Genomic DNA, 24,774 nt, shown 5'->3' with positions numbered 1-24,774 from the left:
CCATTTCTACCTCCATCCTCCAGCCAGCCCAGGCCACAGGCCCCCTTGAATCAGCCTGTCTGTCCCCCAGCCATGTAAACACACAGGTGTGTGCTGAGCCCTGGTTATATGTACTCAGCACATGAAGCCATAGACACAGAAACAACTGATGGGGATCAGATGTGGCAATCTGGGGCTGTTTTGCCATCTGAACGTGAATTCGGTAAGCAAGGAGGGGTCACTTACTCATAGCACATGGACAAAGGTCATGCCAATTCCAGTTGCAAAGGTGTCGACACACTAGCTGTGACCAAAAGTGGTCTTTTCCCTAATATTAGATTTCAAGCAGCATCACATGTTCTAAACCTGCCCAGGAGTTTCAAAAGAGTGTATACAATAAGGGGTTTCCCCTTTCCCCGCTTGCGTCTCACCCTTCTGTTGTGCTCTTACAGAAAAGACAGATTAACTTCTGGCCCAGGTTATGTGATCCTGTCATCTGCTCAGAGAACGGAGCTGCCGCCAGCTGCTGTGTGTCCAAGGACTCTGTGTTCTCTTGTAGGAGGTTCCTGGATAATTTAAAATTCAAAACCAAGGGCAGTGCACAGAAGCCTGGGGGAGCCCCTGGGTAGCAGTTTTAATGACATCAACAAAACTCAGTCTGGTTATCTTGGCAAGAGAACAACATGAGGAAACAGAAGACCTGGGTCTGAGTCCTGGTTCTGTTCAGTGTCAGCTTTATCGCTGAACTGTGCACCCATGCTGCTTCTGGAAACAGAGCATTGATGTGAGAAGCCATCTGTTCTTTGCAGAACCCCTGCTGGAAGGCTTTGGTTAAGACTTCAGTGGAGTCCCCAGGCCAGTGACTTCCCACAGTCTTAAACCAACCATGGATACATCCACCAGGGACCTCATTTTGTGGGGGGAAACTGAGGCATGGAGTAAGTCACGTGCCCATGGTCACAAAGGCCGGGTAAGGGTGATAAGCTGAGGTCTGGCTCCTAAGCACAATAAACCCTCCTGCCAACTTGATGTTTCCAAAGAGATGATGAAACAGCCCACCCTGCCCCCTTCCTTGGACTCTGCCCACCTCCTCCGGCCCCACATCCTGTGCCTCACACACCCATCAGGCTCCCAGTCCCTGTATCTGCTGTGAGTGTCCATCATCGGCAGCTCTCAGGCCCCTAATATGAGGAATAGCTGGGACCCAGGGAGAAGGGGGCAGCTAAAGGCAACTTAGTTCTGCTGCTTCTCCACCTTGTGGAAAAGCTGGAAGACAGGCCACAGGAACCTCATCTCTTTACGACCACAGATTTGACTATGTTAGGAAAAATCATTTTAAAAAAATATTATGGTAAAATATACATTTTAAAAAAGGTTTGGAATTTCAGTGGAACTAGGAAAAGGACAAAGAGTGAGGCTAATAGAAGGACTTTGAAAGGATCTATCTCAACCTGGGTGGATGAATTTTTCCTTATCATGCAGACATTAGACCATTCTACTTGCTTTAAATAAAAGATGCTTCATCTTAACTGGCTATGAAAGGGTAATATTGGAAACACAGACACTGAATTAGAGAGACAAAAAGAAAATGTTCCCTCCCTGTGCCCCCCTCCCTGCCCCAGTTGCACCCCTTTTATTCTGGGTGAGCTTCTCCTCTTTCTAGAACAGTTCTCAAAGTGAGGTCCACAGACAACACCCTTTCAGAGGGATCCTCAAGGGTCGAAATGATTTTTATAATAATATTAAAACCTTCACCTTTTTTACTGTGTTGACATTTGCATTGATGGTGCTTAAAACTCCTGGAGCCTCAGCACTAAACTGTACTAGCAATCACGATATTCTTCATCATGTACTTGCAGGAAAAAAATACTAGTTTCCTTTCAAAAAAGTCCTAAATGAAGCAGTAAAAATTAAGTTTCTTAATAAGTGAAGACACATCTTTTTAGTTTCTGGGTAATAACATGGAAAAGTACACAGAAGGTCTGGTGCTACTGAGATAGATTGGCTGTCCAGGGAAATGCAGTTGCGGATTTGAGTTGCAAGCTAAACTAACCATTTCATTCATAAGCGCCATTTGTATTTGAAAGACCAACTGACAAATGATGTTTATTCAGACTTGGGTATTTGGCAGGTATTTCCCCAAAAGTAAATGAAATCAGTCTGTCACTTCCAAAAGAACAACTTTAAATATTTGTTGCTGATGATAAAATTTGAGCTTTCAAGTGAAAATTTGAATTTTTGAAAATTTGTATCTGCCACTGGGAGCTTGATAGCTTCTCAGGACTTTTCTGGTGAAACTGGTGGTGAGAGTAACTAATGTGATCGTTTGATATCATATGTTGAAATGAGTCAACATTTTGAAGCAGTGTTTTCCAATGACTAATGCATGTTACAAAACCACACATGGGTAAAAGATCCATTCAAAGCGCAAGATGGACCAATGGAACTTACTGTAACCATAGGCAAGTTTATTGATATGGTTTCATAGGCCAACTGGAATTTATCTTTAAGAAACTACCATTTGTCAGTTTAGATGTAGTATAAAACAACATCCAGTTATGTGAAACCGCTATAAAACACACTTGCCTGTTCCAATTACAGATCCCTGTGAGGCCTGATTTTCTTCAAAATGTATCCCAACAGACTGATGCAGAAGCCAACATAGGAATCCAGCTCTTTCCCACTAAACCAGACATCAAAGAGATTTAAAAACATGTAAAATAGTGCTGTTCTCACTTTTTGGGAAAAAGTTATTTTTTATAAAATATTAACATAGATGTAATTTCAAAAATGAATCAGTTTTAAACTTGTTTTAATTTCTAATATGGTTACCATTGAGGACCAGTGGTGTGCTAGTAAGTGTTTAATAACCTGCTCCCTGAGAAGCGTTGGTGGGGGAAGCCCTGACTTGTAGTGTTTGCTGGTTTCACTGGTGTAACTTACTCTCGTCCCAAACAAGTTTGAGCTACTAATACCTCGCTGATGCAAAGTTGGGGAGAGGCCCTCACCTTCAGCTCTGGCCAGCCCGTGGCAAGCCGGCTTCAGCACGCCACTGATACAATCTACCTAAATTTTTAGAATCCTCACTTATTTTGCAGAGTAGAAAGGTGGTCCAAGAATGAGTTTGAGAAGAGGTGTCCTAGGGACCACCAGCCTCATCTATGATAAGTCATCTCGGCAACATCAGAACTCCAGGGGAGTCAAGATCTCAGTTACAAAAGTCCTTGAACTTCAAACCCCAATGCTCTTATTAGAAACATCCTAAAATCTCTTGTTATCTCTGCCAAACCCCTGGCAAAGAATAGACCCCTGGATTTTTCTATTTTAATCTCTTCTTGAAATTTTTTCGCATTAAGGAACACTTTTGGGGAATTCCTTCAGGAAGTGCTCACAGTTGGTTCCAGCTTGGTCCCAATTTACTAGGGGATGGGTGTGTGAAATCAGTTAAAGGGAGATGTAATTCTGAAGGACTGAGCAGGTGTGTGTCCGGCGGTTCTGAGCCCAGTATCCTGATTCCACCGCCTCCATGCCGGGGGGTCGGTGGGGATGAAGAATGAGGACCCTTACAAGGAGGAGTTTGTATAAACAAAATACTTTATTATTTGAGAAAGAAAAGGCCAAATTACAAAACTTTTATACTCAAGTCCTGCTCATTACCACACCAAAGGTTTACCATGGATTTGATTTTCCATAACTATTGGGTTGAGCCACATAAAACTGCCAACTTCGTAGATGAAACACAAAAACATTGGCAATTTCACGTGCTCACACCCCATATAAAATGAGCCAATAGCTAAGATTTCTTTTTGGCAACAAGATGTTCCCAGTCCCATGTCTGTTGATGTTATAAACAGATGTCTGAGAGATAAACAGGTCCTGCTTGAGAAAAACACCTTGTGCGTAGTGATACTGGAATACAGTCTTGTGTGGGTTCTGAGACTGTGTGGTGCCCCTTCCAGCTCTGCTCTGCCCCGCTCGCCCTACCACCCACGCCCCTGGTCTCATCGCATGGATGATTCTTCTTGAGAGATGTCACCGATGGTCCTAGTATCTCCTCATGCTGCTAGTGAGGGCTGTCCAACTTTGAAACCGACTTGACTTGATCATTTACAAAAGGCAGGAGGCACAGGCTGAACCAGGGATTCCTTTGAAACAACTACATAAGTCTCCATCATGATCAAGATGTCTTCTTCACAGGAACAACCCCAATCCCTTCTCTTTCCCATCTTGTTGGCCCTCTCTTTGCCTCTGGGCATTCTGCGTCCAAGAAAATAAAACTGTGGACACTAAGCAGAAAGGAGCAGCTTGGTATCCAAGAAGCCCGAGACTCGACAGGTAAACAAGATGGGGAAAATCAGGCTTTACTCACGTTCAAGAGGTTTAATAAAGCTTCCCCTCCCCCTGCACCTTCAGCTCTGTACATCAACTGTACATGGAGCTGAGGTAAAAATAAAACTTTCTTTACAAATTACATTTTTTTCCAGTGAATTACTTTTGCAGTAAAAATAGCTGCTACATAAATCCCTCCTGATCTCTGAAAAGGAGTCACATATTTCCAAAAATAGTATTCTTATTTTAATCAAACAGCATAATTTGGGGCACGGGAAGGAAGTGGCTGGTCAAGGGGAGGTTAGTTGTTGGGGGAAAAACAGTTGAACTCAAAAATAAGTTTTGTATATAAACTGATTTAAAGGCATGCATAAAATGGAAAATGTATGTCATTTGTCAAGAAAAATACTGCTTTATAGCTTTTACATTACAATTAAAGGAGAAGCAGAGAGGCCAGATGGGCTCCCAGATAATAACATTAAGTTTCTTATAAAAATTCCCAAATGTACAAAGTCCTTGCCATAGATAACCCAGACAAAACAAAACGAAAAAAAAACAGGAATTAACCCTCTTGGACCTTATTCCTGTAGGCATATTAAATGTAAATAATACACACTTTACAACTTCTCTTAGTCTGCCCTGGCAGATTAAATGTTTGCAAAATGCCACCTGTGCTCTTGACAACTGGAATACATTGCAAAATGCTGTCTGCATTCTCATTTCACATATAGTTACATAATTATTTTAAATTACAATATACAATTTCTGTTAAATAGGTCTGTTAGGGGATTTTGATAACAATTATAAGGTTACAGTCATATATACAAACTAACTTCTGAAATGGCATGATTGTTTCCTTGCACTCTCTTCCCCCTCTGAACCAGAGACCTCTTTGGCATTGGCGTTTCCTGGTTGCAAAAGGCAAAAGAAAATCCAAAAGTGTGTGTCCACGAGATGCTCGCTCCTTTGAGAAGACCCAACAGCCTGAACGATCCTATCACGACACAGCCCGCCCAGAGCCAGGACGGCTGCCTGGTGCTTCTTTCTGGGCCATTCTAATGTAACAGCATCTTAAGTTGCGTGTTCCTGGCAGCAGGAGTTAGAAGCGAGAAACTGTGCTGCTTTCGGCAGAGAACCGCGGTACCAGATGAAATAAGGCCACTGCTTCTTGGAGACGTTCCCAGACGCGTTGATCCTGCCTCTCGGGGTCCTTGGATGGATCCCCATGGCCCCAGTTCCAGCCCCGGGCGGCTTCAGTCCTCCGTGTCCAGTTGGACGCCCAGGATGGCGTGCAGCTCCTCGGGCGTGAAGCCCAGCAAGTTCTGGAGGTCGCACACGAAGCGGTACACGTAGCGCTTCCCCGACGTCTTATGGATGATGTTCTTGTCGTAATAATAGCGTAAACCCCGGCTCAGCTTCTCGTAGTTCATCTTGGGCTTGTTTTTCCGCTTCCCCCACCGGCGGGCCACCTGTGGGACGGATGCAAAAGAGTTCCATTCAATTTGGCAATTAAGAAAAAGTGCATCACTTTCCCAACAGTGATTCGGATGCAGGCTCACTTGACCACTACGTAAGGACCACAGAGGTGTCATCTGCTTCTGTGCACATGCCAGGGCTCTGCATCCCCCTGGCTGTTTCTCGGGGGATGGAGGGAGGTGCTGATGCGAGAGCGAGGTGACCCCACCCAAAGCTCCGTCTGAGGAGGCCCCTCACTCAGCAAAACCCCCAGGAGCCAAGGGTTCAGAATCAGGGAGGTCCTGAGACGAGGGAAATGCTGTGTCCCACCCACCTCCTGGGTTTGAATTCTGACCCCCATGTCCACAGCTGCTGAGTGGAATCAGGACCTCAGGACATTCTGCATCCCTCAGTGCTTCTGCTGCCCTAGGATACCGGGGAGGTGACAGACTGCACTCTACTGGTACCAGAGACCAAGGGCTCCCCCCCTTACACTGTCCTCGAGGGGCTGGTATCGGACCTGCCCTCGGCTTTCTCCTCCAGATGGGGCTGGAGCAGCTCTGCCAACCTCAGCCGAGGAGCGGGCTCAGTCCCTCCAAGAGAAAAGGCAAATTTCCTAAAACATCTCCAGATGCTCAGGCGAGAGCCTCAGTTGACAGCTTTCCCCTTTCAACTAGATGACAGAGCAGGGTGGTGAAGCCTGCCTGGTGCTGTGTGCGTAAACAGGGGACACTATAAACTGTTCATCAGCGAAACAAGACTCCACGTTTCCCGACAGTCAGGCACGCCTCCTGTGGAAGTGCTCTCATCTGTCTACTGGTGACCCCTTTCCTGCACCCAGAGAATTGGATTTGTGAACCCCACGGGATGGAATCAGGTTTGAGAGCCTGGAGAGCAAGTTCCCAGGTTCTGGACGTACCTCATCGGGGTCAGCAAGCTTAAACTCCCATCCGTCCCCCGTCCAGCTGATGAAAGACTGACAGGATTTGTCGGACAGCAATTCTAGAAGAAACTGCCACAACTGGATAGGTCCGCTTCCTGAGGGCAAAGCGGGCGGGTTATGTTCTTCTAGATTTAAAATACAGCATGGCTTTAGTCGTCCTACTGAACCAAGGAATGTGAGACCTGGCTCTGGACTGGGTGCCGAGGTGAAGGCGCGACTCTGGGTGCTGGTGACAATCCTGGAGGGCTTCCTCCACGCCCCCTGCTCCTGAAAAAGAGGCCGCTGGGCCCTTGATTGCTGGGTTTGGTCTTTTTGGAAAAAAAGAAAAAAAAAAATTCTGGGCCACCCACTCTTGGCATCAAAATTTCTCACCCTAGGGCTTCCCTGGTGGCGCAGTGGTTGAGAATCTGCCTGCCGATGCAGGGGACACGGGTTCGTGCCCCGGTCTGGGAAGATCCCACATGCCGCGGAGCGGCTGGGCCCGTGAGCCATGGCCGCTGAGCCTGCGTGTCTGGAGCCTGTGCTCCGCAACGGGAGAGGCCACAGCAGTGAGAGGCCTGCGTACCGCAAAAAAAAAAAAAAAAATTCCTCACCCTATGTAATTGTTCCTTATGTAATAACTTTCAAGGTTTATTTCTAGAAACACCCAGTGGGACAGGGATGCAGGCGGTGGAAGGAGCCTTTCAACACAGGATGAGGCGTGTCATTCTCTGAATCCCATGCGTAGCTTTCTTGCCAGATGACAATGGTCACATTGCTTAACCCAAGACTTGCTTTACTCAGTGGTCACTGGGGCATCTGGGGTTGTAGCCATGGCCTCACCGCCTCTATCTGATGAGGTATATGCTCTGCAAAGTGCTCTTCATATACCTTTTCTCGATTAATACTTAGAACTGCCGCCACCTTGTGAAGTATCACCGTATCTATATTTTAAAGATGAAGGATAAGATGGGCTCAGCGGCTGGGTGCCTTGCCCTGGATCACACGCTTATCCGAGCACCGTTCCGCAAGGCACAGTGGCTATATTGTTGATAAGGCTGTGTGACCTTTGTGACCACAGACAGCTATCTTCCTCTGAGCCCATTTCCCCACCTGTAAAATGGGTTACTACCACCCATGCTAGGCTGTCCTAGGGTCTACTGACCATATGCCTACCACACGGACCTGGCAGGCAATGAACGGTAACTAATATTAAAATGAAAACCACCAACACCATGGCTGTTTACTTTCTTATCAGGCCCTGATGCCCATGTATGAAAATTACAGCAGTTTCCACACTCTCTGAGCATTTTAACACTTTTTCACGGCTATTTGTTTTATGTGACGGAAAAAAAATGGGTGTCTACGTATTCTTATTTTAACCTATTGGATTTTTTTAAAGCAGGTATTTTTTTTAAATCCCCAATGGCCCCATATGTTCAAAATATGAAGGAAAAAAAAAAGCACATTTAAGGACACATGAAGCAACGAAAAAAATTTTCTGATATTTTCGCTAAAGTACTGGAAATATCTGGTTCTAAAAACAGCTTTAATATTTGTCCCCGGCCTAGAATAGCTCTTACCCAAACCTTCAAAATAAGATGGATTTGAGAAGCAAGCAGAGGTAAACAGTCCCCAGGTTATTGGAGGCTGGCTCTGCTGCCCCTCCCCCAGCCAGTTTACATTCTCTGAAATTCCTGGCGTGGCTGAGTCAGGGCTTAAGCCTCCACAGGCCCGTGTCCCCTGCTGCTGCTCTTCTAGGCACTGGCCGGGCACATCCCAGGTGAGGGAGCAGCAAATTTGGCCTTTTCTGAATTCAGGGAGACAGCTCGCTTGGGTTCAGGATTACACCCCACGCATAAAACGTGGGGTGTCAACACAATGTGGTCCAGCGAGAAACGCCCTTGATGAACAGGGAGGGTGCAGGGCTGGGCGGGTGCAGGGGAGGGGACGGGGACCCGGGGTGGCGCCCACCTGTGAACCCGGCCAGCACGGCCGCAGGTATAACTGGTTTGCCTTGCTCCACTGGGTCTCTCCTCTCCTGGATGTAGTCCTTGAAGGACATGGTCGGCTTGCTGAGGCCCAGGGATTGGCTGCAGTCGTCCTCGAAGCTCTCAAAGGACGGTACCCGCTGCACGTCCAGCAGGGACGACTGGCTGTTCCAGGACTGCAGCAGCGACTCCGAGCTCTCAAAGCTGTCGGCGCCTGTCTCGGCGGAGTCGTGGTCTCCGGGCTTCCCTGGCAGAGACAACAACGGACTCTGACCCTCCAGGACAACAGCACGTCTGGTGCTACCACCCACGGAGGCGGCATCATCGCCATTGCCCCCTTTAAGTGTTCACCCTGCTGGTTCAGAATCACCCAGACTTTTCACGATGCCCTGAAACAGAGCTGCTTATTCCTTATGATACATATGCTACACAATCGCATCTTCCGTCAACGGCAGGATGTAGCTCCGAGCAGAGGGCTACACCGCAAGGAAAAGGGCAGCAACGTGGATGGACCTCAGGCACACACAATGCGAGCAAAAGACAAACACAGGAGAAAACACAACCTGTGTCAAGTTCAAGAACTGGCAAAACTATGGTGATAAAAGTCAGGACAATGATGGGGTGGGGATGCTATTAACTGGGAAGGGGCGTGAGGAAGCCTTGTGGGGTGCTGGCACCCTCTCCATGTCAATCTGGGTGGCTGTCACAGGGGTGAATATGGAAAAATCCAACCTGAGCTTCACGCACAGTACATACGCATCCCCACACAAAGAGATCTGTCACTTTCCTACACTGCCTCCCGCAATAGCCCACTGCGTGGACGACTCTGGCCACAGGAGCAAGGACTGTGTCATTCCCCCGGCACCCCCAGTGCCTGGGACCTGAGATACGTTAGGAGTAAGCTCGCCGAGCACCACTGTTGGGACCGTGACCCGACGGACCAGTCCTTGACACCTCCTTCACTGGCTGAACTCTGGATGTCTGAGCTCATGTCACCGTGGCTGTGGGATCGAACCAACAGCCCTGCAGAGAAGGGCACTTGGAAGCCGGGATCTTACCAGAACTGCTGGAGAGCAGATTCAAGGTGGCAGCCGGGAAGTCCTGGCTGATGGAGCAGTAGTTGACGCTGACGGTGCTGAGTCGGGCCTTGGGAAACATCTGGAAGTCCTGCTCGGGACTGAGCGTGCTGGGCGCTGAGGATGCTGGACACAGGCCATCCAGGAGGCCGCCTTTGGGGTAGTTCTGCGTCTGCATTCCATACAGCGCTTGCTCCACGCCAAAACCTGCAACAGGACCACAGATGGCAGAGCCGTCAGGTGACATCAACGTGATGACCAGACACCCTCCACACCTCAAAACGGAGCGCGAGCAGGTCTGCCCGCTCCAGCCCTCGCTCCCCAAAACCCCAGTGGACATGTGAGCTTGGGCGGGCAGCAGCTTTTCTACTGTGTCCTCCCCTTCTCTAACTGTTCGTCTTCTCAGTCAATGAGCCCTTTTCCAAAATGCCTGCAGCCCCTGGACCCCGGATGCAGTGCCTCACGTGAATATTTCTACATCTCTTGTTTTTCAAGTGCTTCCATGTGAGCCTTGGGACAACAGGGTCACTGGATCTTTCAGCTTCTGAGGAAACTAAGGCTCAGACAGATGAAGTGATTTGCCGTCCAGCCAGTGACCCATAAGGGAGTATCTCCAGTTGCCCTGCCCACTCTGGCTGGAGGACCACCAAAACCTACACTCGCCAGTGTCAACCACCGCGGGGGTGGGGGGGGGACAGAATTCCATGACACCTATTTAAACCCCAAAGTTCAGAGCAAATTTAGTATTGCTGTCCACACACTTCCTGGGCCTGCCACCTTTGTTTGTTACACTAATCTGACCACAGCAATTGGCTCACTCCATTCTGCCCCTTGAGTTATAAATTGCCAACTTATAGCCCTGGCCAAAGCAAAGATAACGTAAGTCACTGATGTGACGTTAAATTTTCTAGTAGCCACACTGAAAAACTAAAAAGACACTGGCGAAATGAATTTGAATATTTTACTTGACCTAAGAGAGCCATTACCATTTCAATACGTAATCAGAATTTTAAAAATTATTAAGGAGATATTGACGTTCTCTGTTCAATACTAAGACTTTCGGATCGGGCGGGTGTGCGTTATATTCTCACTACACATCTCAGTGTGGACTGGCCGCACTTCTGGATTTGTGAATGCGTGTGATCACCGTATGGGACAGTGCAGGCTCTGCCTTCGAACCTTCCATGAATCTAACAGGAAGACTCAGAAGCTCTCAAGGGCAGAATTAATTGCACTGACCTAACGAATTGCTATTAATCCAATGAGGAACTGAGTTGAGGTGTGAAATTTCTTCATACTGATCTTCTGTCTTTTCTTGGTTTTCTGAAAAATAGACAGAGGAGACATAAGATTATAAATTGAGAGGTTTAAACTACAGAAGAACAAAAGTTCCTTTCTGAATTCCTGTTCTATGGTTATTTCAGCATAACAAAATGCATTTTAGCACTTCCCACTTAACCTGACGGAATGTTCCATGTCATCATGTCGTTTAAAAGCACTAGAGACAGAAATGTATTTTTCTAATAACTAGAATAAGTCTTCTAAACTCCTCAGTGCTGTTATTGGCGAAGCTGAATTTTCTAGTACACGAGAGAGATCTAGATGGTGTATTGAATTTCATCTATGTAGTCGACAAAGGGTTAGTAAACGTTTACGAAGTACCCCCGCCCCCGTACCAGGGGCTGGAATACAGCAGATTAGTAACATGGACACAGTTCCTGCCCTGGTGAAGCTTCTGACCCATCGCCTCAAACCCTGAGGTGTGTCCAGGGGTGGTGAGCGCTGTTACAGAAAGAGAGGTCAGAGCAGTGCTATGGGCATCCGAACAGGGACACACACGCCCAGGAACTTAAAGGGAAAAGGTTAGCATTCCCTGTGCGTGCTTACGTCCTACAAACACACAACCACATGCACGCCCACCAAAAATCCAGACCCACACAGACTCACACAGCGAGAAATGGCAAAACAGGTCTAACTTGCCAGCAAATAGATTTCACCAGAAACTTGTCAGACCAGACGTGTCCAAGTTCAGGGAAAAGTTGAGGGTCTTTAAGTTTCCCTGGCCCTCAGAAGCCATAACTAAGAAGAGCTGGCAGGCGACCCCGAGATCTTTTTAAGATTCTGAGTCTGTGGCAGACGTGGAAACTCAGAGTTTAAAATCAATTAAATGAGGAATACTTCCCTAAACTCTTCTCACGGGCTTATTTTCTTACATTTTTAACTTGAAGGATTCCCTCACTATACCATTTCTCCTTTGTAACTCAATATATTTTTTAACATTGGTGTCAATGCTCTTTTTGGGTCTAAATCAAGACTTTCTATATAAGAGCTCTTTTTACTCAAAGGCCAGTCCCTGTATAATATGTCAGTGTGTAAATATGTATCAATTACTTCTACATTGGTTTATAAACATAAAACAAAAAAATTCTCTGTTGGATTCCATTTGGTAGGAAATGTTACTATAAAATTCCCAGTTTATCTGAACAAAGGCTCACTTTCGCTGAGGCTGACTTATTTCCTAAGGCTCTGTGAGGTGAGCTCCGAACACGGGCCTTCTTGCTGTCTCCTCACCTGAGCCACACACGTATGCCTCCAACTCCAACTCATGACGTCTGGCGACACTGAACACCTTGGTGACTAGGGCTCCTGCCTTGTGGCCAGTGCTCCCCACACACGTACTTAAGTGGAGTCAAAATCCATAAATCACCTCCACGTAGCTGACTCACGCCAATGGCATTTTCAGACAATCTGCCCTACATCACTGAAATGCCAACCGTAGATGACCCCCCACATACACCATCACTCTTCCCTGCTATGCTCACCCTGCCTGGGGAGCCCAGTCGCTTACTGGTACCTTTGATCATCTGCTCCAGGTGTTCCCAGAGAATGTCACCCACAAAGTCAGGAGCCAGCTCCAGAAAGCGCTCCTTGCCAAGGTTACACAACACCTGGCCGGTCATGCCGAACCTCTGGAGGTTGACGTCCACCAGACTGAACTCGTTGGTGGCCCAGAGAAGCCACTGGCACACCTGCTGCTCAGTCCACAGCCAGGGATCTACCGGGGAGGGAAGAAAAGGATGCAATAAGGCCAGAAGCACTCCTGATTTACCCGCAGAGCCCAGACGGGCACCAGAGTCCAAGGAAATGAACAAGACACCCAGGAAGATGTTGAGGCACTAAAAGCAGTGCTGGATGAAGTGTTCAGTTGGTTGGATTTTGAAATAACAACTGGCTCAGCTTAATGACAGCTCTGTCCCTCTTTTCAATACGCCCTAAACAAATGCTTGAAATTAAGTCATCTCAAGCTATGGCAGCCTGATGGCTCTGTCTAGTACAGCACAGGCGCAGAAAGCTCCAGGAAGGAGCGCTTACTCTTCGGGATGCCAAGGCGGCGCTGCTCCTTTTTGAAGCCACTGAAGGTAGCTTTTAAGGCTTGACTCATCACAGCCTTGCTGCATGGGGTCAACAGAGGCAACTCACAGTTGGTCGAGTCTGGAAAAGAAACCCCACGGGGATGTTAGGAGTTCAAGCTGGCAGCAACACAGGGAGAATTGCGGGGGGGGGGGGGGGGGGGGGGGGCGGTTCTTAGCTTCTAGGGAAGAACAATTCTGATCTCAAATCTTCCACATCATTCCTTTGATGAGTGTAAATATTAACAAAAACTGTGTTTTTGACTGCAATGGAGAAAATATCATACATCTCATAACTACACTTATTTAAAAAAAATCTAAAACAAAACTCGAGTTTGATTTTTTGCCAAACTTCATAGAGCAGTGATGCCTAGATAACGGTTCTATTTAAGACTATTCTTACATTTTCGACAATGAAAGAAGTTGCAAGTTTTTGGCCAAAAGCCTCAAGGGGTTGTAAATGGCTAATTTGGAAGCGACTTCCATTAAACTAAGCGGCAGCAAAGGAACATCAGATGGAACAGGAACACACAGCACTTAGCACCCGTGACGTCAATTTTTATTGAAACACAGCCTTCTCTGGATTCCCTCAGCAATTTCAAGAATGATAAATGACTGTCACATGATGGCACGCTTACGCAAGCATGTGTGTTTTAATTAATTTTCTGGGCTGTATTTTCTAGCACCTACTTCATATGACAAAGTAATTTCTGGAACGTTTCCAACTAATAACTATCACAGTAATCTCAGAGGCATTACTTGACGTGCTATTCCCTTAAAAAGAGTAAACAAGGACGTTAAGAACTACGGAAGCAAACGCAGATGGGTAAAGATGAGCAGGAATAATTTGTTGCCCCAAAACTCGGGGTAGGGGAGGAAGATCCAGCTAAGGATGCAAACCCTGGATGAAAAGTTGGGGTGCATTTTAATGTCTACTGGTCTGCTTCGCAGAGGGGGCTGGGAGATGGGGCCTGGGCTGGCTGCAGCGTTGAAATATCCTAAGGAGAAGCTGGGGAGGGGGGGAACCCTTGTGGTTTGCTCCCAGCAGGGCACCCACCCTCCCTGGGGTGTGTCTGGCAAGTGAGGACTTCAGAGTCACCAAGCGCATAAAAAAGGAAAACTGTCTTCTCTCAGATCTGAGTCTCTACCGGACTTTTCATACAAAGATTCAAGATACCAACATTCATCACTTATGAATTATAATGTAGGAACTGAACTACTTAGGGGCATCACGCTCAATTTGTCAAGTCTGAGTAACAAATTACCATGAGAAATTGAATCCAAGCCTGTTGGCACTTCCTGGAGTGTTTGCTCTTCATTTAGGGAGGGGAAAACAGCGAGCAGGGAGCCATCAAAGGTGTCAAAGGCAGGCTGGCGCTGCAAAAGCAGAGGGAAAGAAAACTGAAACGTGACATTTAAACTTACTTAATGACCTATTTTCAAAGTGGTCCATGGGCAGCCTCATTGATACACCCTGATTAAGCTGTCAGTCATAAAGCCACGCATGGAATCAACCAGTCTGAGTGGACTTCTGACAGGGTCAAAGTGACCAGAACAATTCTACTTTACTCTGGATCACTTACAGGCATACCTTGGAGATATTGCAGGTGTGGTTCCAGACCATCAAAATAAAGTGAATATTGAGGTAAAGCGAGTCACACAAATTTTTTGGTGTCCCAATACACGTAGAAGTTACATTTACATTATTAATTGTACGATAGCATTATGTCTAAAAACTATGCATACCTTAATTAAAAACTACTTTATTGCTAAAAAATGCTAACCGTCATCTAAGTCTTCAGAGAGTTGTAATCATTTCACTGGTGGAGGGTTTGAAATATTTCGAGGATTACCAAAATGGGACACAGAGACACGAAGAGAGCAAATGCTGTTGGAAGAATGGTGCCGATAAACCTAGGACGCAGGGTTGCACAAACCTTCAATTTGTGAAAAAGCGCAGTAAAGCGAAGTACAACACAACAAAGGTCTGCCTGTCATCACCTCAGAGCCAGAATGACTGGGAGCTTATTTTTAATGGCTTAACCAATTTAAATGAATAAATTAAGTAAACAAACCTAAAACCAAGAGAATCTTAGAACAGTGCCTGGAGGGACTCAGAGACCACTGCGATCCAAACACCTGGGCGGGGGCTCCTGGTGGTGCAGTGGTTGAGAGTCCGCCTGCCGATGCAGGGGACACGGGTTCGGCTTCGTGCCCGGTCCGGGAAGATCCCACATGCCACAGCGAGGGCCGGCCCGTGAGCCATGGCCGCTCAGCCTGCGCGTCCAGAGCCTGTGCTCCGCAACGGAGAGGCCACAACAATAAGAGGCCCGCATACCGCAAAAAAAACAAACAAAAAAGGAAAACAAATACCTGGGCCTTCTAAGCTACTTGGGAGAGATGCTTAGGCTGTGTGTATTAAGAAAAACGACTTGGTTCACTGCAGTTAAAATGAAAGGCGAGTGATTAAATGAAAAACCAAACAACAAAATACATTACTTTTTTCTGTGAAGCATTTATTCTGAAATGTTTACCATGAAACACTGCAACTGAAACTACATGTCTTTCCTTATCTATTCCAACAGTTCAGAAAATAATAATACATATGAGAACATTCCTTAAGACTTAATTTTGTAAAAGTTTAGTGTATTGAAAAGGACACCCCTCCCCCATCATCTATTAAGGGGAAAGATTTCTAAAGGAAATAGCTTTAAAGTTAAACTATCTATAATTTAGGGGAAAGAGGGGGAGAAATACACAGAGAAAGATACGCCTGGAACTGTGAGGATTTCTAATAATCTCATCTAACATTTACAAATGGAATAGCCTTTAATGTAAGACTCATTGGGACTTCCCTGGTGGTCCAGTGGTTAAGACTGCACTTCCACTGCAGGGGGCATGGGTTCGATCCCTAGTTGAGAACTAAGACCCCTCATGCGGCATGGCGTGGTCAAAAAAAGGAAAAGTGACTCATTTATGAGTAACACATGTAACAGATAAAGGCTTGGTTCATCACTGCCTAACCTGAAGAAAAACGTGAAGAAAGGTTATATGTTTCCAACATAAGCTGGAAATCCCATGTCATGTGCAATGCGATGACCCATCTGTTGAGTCATCAATTAAAAAATGTGTAAGACATTTACAAATCAAACAGTTTGTGTGTTTTCTTTTTAGAAATGCAGAACAATGAATGACGCATTACATACGAAGTAGGAGCTCAACCCAATGATGTCCCAATGATGTTGGAGTCCGGCTCCCCAAAACCCAAAGCAAAGATGTCCAACTGCCCAAAGCCCACGGGGGAAAGACAAATTCTGAGTGTGAAATACTCATCTCGGCTTATGAACTACCTTATAGCAGCGCCAATTTTGGTGAAATAGCCAATAGATTTTTTAAATTCCCACTACCACTGCCCAGTGACTAAGAAATGCCTGCCCTTTCCTGACTGTACTCCTGACTGTTCTTTTTTTTAAAACCAGGAAGCCAAAAGACAAGACAAATTCCTGCTGCACATTACAACGCATCAAATTTCAGCAATTGACAGTTTCTTCTCCGAGCCCAGAGATGGCACAGGCATTGTCAAACTCTTCTAGTTTATAGGAGAAGTCTTCTCTCTAGAGGAGTCGTTTCAAACTTAATACCATAATTTCCTGTATGGTTTCTGCCATGCCAACACTGGAAACGTCTGACCAAAATGAACAGAAAAAAGGAAACCTCGCTGACTTGACGTTTGATAATTTCATGACACTCTAGAAAGGTCTGTGCCAATTTTTGCCTCTTGGGATTCTATCAGACAGATAACCTCACGCTGATCCACTGAGAAAAATGTAACATGCCAGAGACACATCATCATACAAAACACCGAGCTAGGAGGAGGCTAATTTAAAACGCTGTTTCTGAGACATGTTTACTTCTCAGCACTAAAAAAACCCCAATCAAATCTCGCTGTCACATTTGTAGAAGGCAAATGGGAAATTATCAGTTTGTGCTGCTAAAGAATGTTCCCCAAAGGGACTGAGACAGAAACTACACAGAATGTTTATTACGCAGCTGAGAAGGCTCTTTGATCTTTAATCTGTTCTTTGGTTTACATAAACAGGCGCAGTTGTGTCTGGAAGGACACAATGGATGCAGACTGCCTGCATCCCGGTGGGCACTGACCCTTCTGACGGGAGCTGCAGCAGCAGCTGGGCCCGCCTGCCTCTTCTAAGCTCTTTCATTTCAGTTCTTAAACAACTTTTCTGTCACCCAAGAAAACTCCTGGGGGGACAGAACAGATAGCTCCTCCAGCTCTGTTCTCTGGAGAATTCATAGGATTTTTCACCTGGTAGGAGCCTCCGAAAGAAACTACAAAGGCCTCACCATCTACAAATTAAATGGTTTCATATCTTGGAGGACAAGTTGAACAAGCACCAGGACACCCATTTTGCAGACTAGAAAATGGAGGCCCAGAGAGATTAAGCAAACAGTCCAGAGTCACACAGCCAGTTAATTAAAAAGCTAGGGCTAGAACCGGTCTTCTGGGACCCCAACCCACTGTTTTTTCTCCTAGAGATTGAGTTTTCCAATTTTTTTTTTAAGTTTTAATTAATACTTGTTCACTCACCTTGAGTGTCCCTCTGTAACTGCTGGACACAGGGGCCACCTGGTCCATGTTCTTGATTCCAAAATCATTCATCTTAAAAAAAAAAAAAGAAAAAGGAAAAGAAAGGAAGAAAGTCAAAGAGGCAACAAATCAAGTCCACATCCACACCTAATTCTGGCTGAGTTGGCCCAAGTTCTCCAGCCCTAACAGGTCATTCAAAACTGAACGCCAGGAAATCTTCTCACAAATGGGATGCTACTTAAGTAATTAAATAATAATGCTGATTCTCCGCTGAATTCTATTTAGATTTGAGGCATACAGATAAAGTTGCCTTCTAGCCGGCTGGTTGAGCTGAGCTGGGGGCCTGGGTCCTTCCAGGACAGGAGTGGGAGGATGCTCAATTCCAAGGTCACCTCGGGGTGTGGGCCTGGAGGGCTGCCGGGCAGGGGAGGGCTATCTCCCTTATGCAAAGGGGACTGTCAGCTCAACCTGGGAGCTCCAGGGCAAGCGCAGGGATGACGTGCCACCGCAGCTCCCAGATCCAGGAAAGCCTGCCGGGAGACCTGCCTCAGAGGCCCCCTCCCCTCTCCAAGCTGTGAGGAAGCACACAGGCCCAGGAAGCAGATAAAAGGGAGAACCAGGGCTGCAGCTCAAACCCTCCTGCGTTGTCTAGATCCTTCTGCGTTGAATACACAAGCTCAAAATACGTCTGCTTTGCGTGTTGCTCAGCTGTGCATCTCTTCAAGAGGAAGTAATTCTGATCACAGATCTGCCTTACTTGCTTGGATGGTCTGGGCTTATCCTGGGCCTGCACTGACCGACGTGGCAGCCACCAGCCACATGGGGCTCCTGAGCGCTTGGCACTGGGCTGGGGCGAATTCCGACGTGCTCAGCATGTAAATTTCAAAGATTTCGTAGCGAAAAGTAAAGTATCTCAGTACTAATTTTGGATGTACTGCATGTTTATGTAATATTTTGAATGTGCGACGTTAATTGAAACACATTGAAATTAATTTCACCACATTCACCGTGGCTATTAGAAAACTTAGAGTTGCATGTGTGACGGGCATTTGGACAGTCCCATATGTGACCTGTGATTGCTGTAATCAACTGAAAACTTATTTGGGGCCCTAAAATGTAATTGTTTGGTGGGGTAAGTTAAACATTAATAAGTGAGAAAGGTACTTAGATAATCCTGCCTTAGTGTTAGATTAAAAAAAACAGAGCAACTAAAGCTGATTTTCAAATAACCTGGGAATCCCCTATGACAGTAACCCACCCTCCCCGCTTCACGGCCTTGAACTGGGGGTCTAAGAAGGAAGCTTTACGGGGTACCTCTAACTGCCCGCCCTGCGGTCTCCTCTGAGGGCTCCTACCTGTTACAACCAAGAACCCTGAGTAATTAAAACATTGTGCAATGGATAGACTCACTGGCGGAGGCAAACAGCTTATTTTCCTGTAACTACTTAATTCGAGTTTGTACTTTCTTGTTTTCTCTTTATAGTCAACGTTATGGCTAAACAGACCTCCCAACAACTCAGCACACAGACACACACCCCCTTGGCTAGAAAAGGCAGTATGCGAGGAGAGTCCCAGCTACCAGGGAGGCCAGAGGCACTGGACAGGCCTGTAAAAACCCTCAGACTGCGGGTAATTATCTTGGGGGCCAGTGGAGGTGCGAAAGCTTTGACAGTAAATCATAGTTGGGGGTGGAGGGGTGGGAGCAGGGGTTCGGAGGGGAAGAGTCGTCCTGGATCAAAAGTGACCGCGTTTGCTCAGAATCTCCACTTGGTGGATCCTGTCATCCACCTGCACTCAAGAATCAATACTCACTACTGATGATCACTGCCCTGGTAGATCGCACCTTGCTAAGGGCTAAGCCTGAGCTGGGGCACCACACCTTCCCACCTCACTCAACTGTCTGACATCCCCGAGCGGCAGATGTTACACCATCTTACAGTGAGGCAACAGAGACCTCGGGATCTTGCCCAGGGATCACACAGCTACTGCGGGGGCATCTAAGGGGCACAGGGCAGACCAAAGCCCCGGGGAGTATGGCCCTACCTCCTGAGCTCCTCCAGGAGCCAGGATCACCCGAATGATGAGGCGTGCGCCCTCCTCCCAGCACATCAATACAGAGCAGAGATGGCACACAGATATCTTTAGCCTAGGCCCCTGCTCGAGACGCTTCATGATGTGAAATGCTCCTTAATGTAGAGCTTTCATCCACTGACCTGGATGAACTAAGTCCTGTCACCCGGCTGATTACATCAGCAAGCCTCAAACAGGAGACCAAAATGAAAGCACACCTTGGGTGTTGTCAGTTACCCATCGTCTTCGCCTGGTTTGCGGACTTTATTCCACATTCTTCAGCTTCACGGAGATGGACAGAGAATAGATGCGGAAGGCAATGGAGAAGCCTCGCCTGATTTTTGTGTACAAATACCAGGAGGAAAGGCAGTCTACCACTCCCACATAGAGAGCTGTAATGACTAGCTATGGAATAGAATTCTTCTGTTGTCCGGATTTTAATTTGTTTGTAGAAACCATGTAGAATCAAATGCTCTGCCGATGCTTTCTGACAAACACATAAATAATCAAATTTAAGTTCCCTTATTTTACTCAACACAGCTTGTGAAGGTGGCAGACAGGCCAAGTTTCTCCACCTAAGTCAATTTCACATTTAGATCTTTTTGGTGTTGCCCTATTGATCGATGCTTTTGAACAACAGAAAAAAGGGAAAATGGCAGAAATGGAAGGGCTGAGAATGGTTAAATTTTAAAACAAACAGAACTTGCCGGACAACAGTACCCTTATGGAAACAAGTGATCGCTTATGTGAGATTAGAGCACAGGTTTCTATTTAGGTAAATTAAAAAAAAGCAAGAATAAAGAAAAACAAGTCTGAAACGCACTTTTGAAGATTAGTTTGCTTTTTCCTTTGAAAGTTATCAATCTAGAGAGAGGAATGACTAATCCCAGAAATGAGTGTTTGATTATTTCCCTGCAGGACTCAGAGAGCTAGCATTTACTGTACTGTGATATCATTCAGAATTTTAATAAACCTTAACTTAGAGACTTATCTCTCTGATTGGTGGTGATGTGGGCAAGCAGACAGCGCACAGCCGCTTCCACTGCACGGAACAAACATAATCTCTTACGGGTAAATTAAAATAAATTACCCCTATCTCCAAAGAGAACTGCTCACTTCTTTACTTTCTAAATCAGCAGTAGCAGGTCAACTACTGTTTTCGGATACCCTAACACTGAATACAGGCCAATATAAAAGTCTCATGTGCTTAAAAAAAAAAAAAAAAAAAAAAACAGCCATACACGCCTCAAAACGCTGTTACCCCTTCATCCAAAATGCTCTAAGAACGGGAAAATAAAGTCAGCCTTGTGTACCCACATCTCCATTTCCGACAGCCTCCCCATGTTCGCCTCGCAGGACCGAGGGGCCCGGATCCAGAGGTCCTGGGGCGCCCGCGGGGGTCCCACTGGAGCCGCAGGACCCTCCAGCCGCCCCCCTCGCCCGCTGCCACGGCCGGGCCCTGGACCTGGCCGCGGAGGTGACCAGGGGCTTGGGATCGGCGCGTTTTCGGGAAGCCGCAGCCTCCCAGGTGTTTCAGGCGCCCGGCACCCCAGATCTTCCCGGGCCCGGCGTCCTCCCCGCAAACCCGGGCGCGCCGGGGCCCCTCGGACACCCTCTCCAGCGTCCCCCACCCCTTCGCGAAATCAGGTCCGCCGGGCGCCCACTGGCAGGAGTCCCCCTACCACGCCCGCGTTTCCTTTTAAAACAAAAGCAAGTGAAACAAGCGGCGCGCCCCGCCCGCCCCTGCCACCTCGGCGACCCCGGGGCCGCGGCCCAAGTTCGCAGCCTGCTCCGCCCGTCACCGCCGGGCCCACTCCGAGCTCTGCCCGCCGCCCCGAAAGCCACTCGGCCCCAGGAACACGAGCCCCGAGCGGACCGGATCCCAGACGCTCGACCCCGGAATGCTACGGATAGCCGCCACCCAGCCTGGGTCCCGGCTGCGCCCCGGAATCCAGACCTCGGCGCCACCCACGTCCCCCGCCCGGTTCCTGGGTTCCCCGGTAGAGGATCTGACGCTGGAGGACGCTCCCCGCCGGATCCCGGCCGCCCGCCCGGCCCGATCCCGCTCTTACCGCGCCTCTTCGGGCAGGGCCGCCGGCGGTTCGGGGCCCGGGCTCCTCAGTGCGCGCCGGCTAGGGCGCGGGCGCGGCCGCGGGCGCGCGGCGGGGGATGTCTGGCAGGCCGGGATGGGCGGCGGACTGCGGGCGGCAGGCTGCTGGCGGGGCGGGCTCCGGGCGCTCGGGTCTGGGGCTACGCCGCACTCCGCGCAGCCGCTGGAGGAAGTAACCGGCTGGTCCCCTCCGCCGCGCGCTCTTCAGGAGCGGGGGGAAAAGGGAGGACAAGAGGGAGGGGAGACGGCAGCGAGGAGGGGAGGAGGGGCTGAGGGGGAGGGGAAAGGAGGGAGGGGAGTGGAGGAGAGACTGCAGAGGGCGGGTGGAGGGGAGGGGAGGGGAGGGCAGCGGTGGGGGGGGGGAGAAGAGCAGGGGGCGGAGCCGGACCTTTCAGGCGGGACCTCGCTCGGCGCCTGATGTCTCTCAGCTGTGCCTTGCCTGCTGTTCCAGGGCCGCTCTGGGCCGGGGACTCCGAGGCCTGGCGCCCCGTGCTCTGTGTGTCCCGGGAGCTCAGGAGGAGAGTCGTTCTTTGGTTTCTTCCCCGGGTCCGGAGGCTTTAACCCCAAACGTGCCCTGGCAGGACTGGAGTAGTACTGGTGCCACCGAGTGGCCGCAGGGCTTGGGGTCATAAGGGATTCATCCTGGCCCCATTCTTGGACCTCCTCGTGGACTTATGATTTCTGATCATTTTTATTTCTGATCATTCTGTCATGCTGACGCTGAGATGATAAAGATGCAGAATGGGCCCTTTTATGGGTCACGGAGTCCCCCTGCTCCGAGAAGCCCCATTCCTACAGCCTCCGTGTGAGTGGCACCCCCTAGAGTTGAGCGGTGCCTTAGTAGTAACCAGCCTTGGCTGAGCTTCCCTGGGCTAATCCTCGTGATAATTCTCCAAGGCATTATTGTCCCCACTTTAAATATGAGGGAGTTGACCCTCAGGGTAAATAAATTGCCAAGTCATAAGACATATAAATGGGAAATTCAGGGTTGAAACTCCAGTTTATCTGACTTCTAACTATGATCAAAACCATCACCCATATCTCCCATTTCCATTTTTAGCAGGAAATATTCAATACTTGAGTCCCTGGCTAGAAACGTGCACATTTCCTATTCAGATTCAGGTCAGATTCTCAATATTTTGGAGAAGTATTTAGATTCCTAAAAGTATTTATAAAATAAAATAGCTCAGCTTAGGCAAGGCCACGGGCTGAAATTTGGTGCATCTCAGGGACTGCAGTGCTGTGAAGGGAGAGAGGAAAGGCCTCACTTCTCCGTTACCAAGGTTCCTGGTTTCCATGGCAACCCTAAACCAGGAGTTATCCAGATAATTGAGATACTATTGCACCTTAATGTTTCCAGGTACCTGAGGGTCTCCGGGTATCACCATTGCATGGGTCAGAGGCAGGGTCTACACGGCTCAAACAGCCAGGTGCTGAGAAGATTGATATTTCCTGCACATTGAACTGATTCTGACGGTTTCTCCATGTACATTCAGGCCTGGAACAGAAATCACAGATAGGTCAAGAAGGAGTTTCATAAATGGGATACAGATCCATAGTAAGTTACCATGGAGACATAAAGAGTATTTTTTTTAAACTGTAGCAGAAAATACTGACTCATCTGGGCTGTAGTTTCCACTAATAGAGGGTCTTTTCCCCCAGGCTACTGAAAGCATCTGAGAAGCTTGGTACAGACAGCCATTAGATCAAGTTCAGTTGCCCGGAGTGGGGCTGCCTTGTCCATAGGAACTGTTCCCCTGCCCGTGGGTCTCTGGTGCTAGGTGATCAGGGGCTCCCTGAGTCCCTGAGGTCCACTGACTCTTTGGGAAGACATCTTTCCTCCTTGAGGGGCTGGTCGGGGGAGGGGCGTTTCCAACACATCTGAGCAGAAAGACGTCCAAAGAAGTGACATTGGAGTCTGGAGACAGTCCGTTCCTGACAACCAACTTTTCCCCTGCTCTAACGGGCTAAACCTTGGGCCAGTTCTCGCCTCTGTAGAAGCAAGGGTGATTATGGCGCCTATGTCATCAGGCTGTGATGGGCATTTGACACAGAACCAGATTTGTAAAGAATTTGTTCAGCACATGGTAGAGAGAGGTTAAAAATGATATAGCTATTGTCTTTTTCCAAGCTCCCTTCTGGGATCATTTGATGAAAAATCCTTTAAAAAATGTATACATGAAACAAAAATCCCTACTCTCTCAGATATAAATGTGTGAAACCTGATAGAAAATAATCCAACCGGGAGCAAAATGCAGAGCTGAAAGAGGTGCAGAGGCTGGAGAGAGGAAGCTGGGGTCAGGCACAAGCCTGTACTCCTGACTCCCGCCCAGGCCTCTGCCACTCCCTGTTCCCCTTCCCAGGAGCCCTGGGCTCAGGCAAGCAACCCCCTTGCCCTGGGTCCTACGTGGCGGTGGCTGATCCCCCTCTAGGCTTGGGTGGTCACATGCTCATAATAAAATGTCTTATCCTAGTTCTGGGGCCATAACAGGGCTCCTAACATTTTTTACCTTCCTGTCGTTAGTCGGTTTCCTAGTTACTCAGCAGAACTAAAACCCAGCCTGGCTGCAGCCTGTGATTATTCATTGACTATTATGGCTTGATTCACAAGGAACATCGGGTTTTCCAGTAAATTAAACCCAATAAAAGTATGGCCCTTGCGCTTCAAGATCAAAAGTCAAAGGTGTTAGAAGGAAATTAAAAGTCAGGAGGGCCCATCAGGTGAAATGACCAGATTTACCATGTCAGGCTGAGTGTAAGAGCAGTCTTAACTCTTCCTTTAAGAAAGAGGGAAGCTCATAGAGGAGAAGAAGAAAGAGGAAATTA

General features: G+C 47.8%; 1 protein-coding gene across 3 annotated transcripts; it reads right to left on the bottom strand.

Moving 5' to 3' along the window:
- Positions 1-3,554: 3,554 nt before the first annotated feature.
- Positions 3,555-22,167, bottom strand: ETS2 (ETS proto-oncogene 2, transcription factor). Of its 3 annotated transcripts, XM_032630118.1 has the most exons (10): positions 21,911-22,167; positions 17,769-17,840; positions 14,428-14,539; positions 13,125-13,244; positions 12,607-12,807; positions 10,992-11,075; positions 9,735-9,959; positions 8,660-8,923; positions 6,683-6,801; positions 3,555-5,777 (listed from the first exon to the last, which is right to left on the bottom strand). In XM_032630118.1, the coding sequence occupies exons 2-10, from the start codon at positions 17,838-17,840 to the stop codon at positions 5,562-5,564; spliced, it is 1,413 nt and encodes a 470-aa protein (XP_032486009.1). In that variant the 5' UTR covers positions 21,911-22,167; the 3' UTR covers positions 3,555-5,561. The 3 variants fall into 3 exon arrangements, with proteins under 3 accessions (XP_032486009.1, XP_032486010.1, XP_032486011.1); XM_032630119.1 differs by lacking the exons at positions 12,607-12,807; positions 21,911-22,167 and having other exon boundaries at positions 14,428-20,991; XM_032630120.1 differs by lacking the exon at positions 21,911-22,167 and having other exon boundaries at positions 12,575-20,984.
- Between the last annotated feature and the right edge of the window lie 2,607 nt (positions 22,168-24,774).

The sequence above is a fragment of the Phocoena sinus genome, chromosome 4, assembly GCF_008692025.1.
Source record: "Phocoena sinus isolate mPhoSin1 chromosome 4, mPhoSin1.pri, whole genome shotgun sequence".
Lineage (NCBI taxonomy): Eukaryota > Metazoa > Chordata > Mammalia > Artiodactyla > Phocoenidae > Phocoena > Phocoena sinus.
This window is presented reverse-complemented; position numbering and strand designations above follow the sequence as displayed.

Bases quoted from the DNA above. Each gene is read 5' to 3' on its own strand.
- ETS2 (XM_032630118.1), bottom strand. From the start codon at position 17,840: ATGAATGATTTTGGAATCAAGAACATGGACCAGGTGGCCCCTGTGTCC. The intron at 13,245-14,427 runs GTAATTTGTTAC...TTTCTTTTCCAG, and splicing joins CTTGGATTCAATTTCTCATG to ACTCGACCAACTGTGAGTTG. The intron at 6,802-8,659 runs GTGGGCGCCACC...CTTTGCCCTCAG, and splicing joins CGTGCTGGCCGGGTTCACAG to GAAGCGGACCTATCCAGTTG.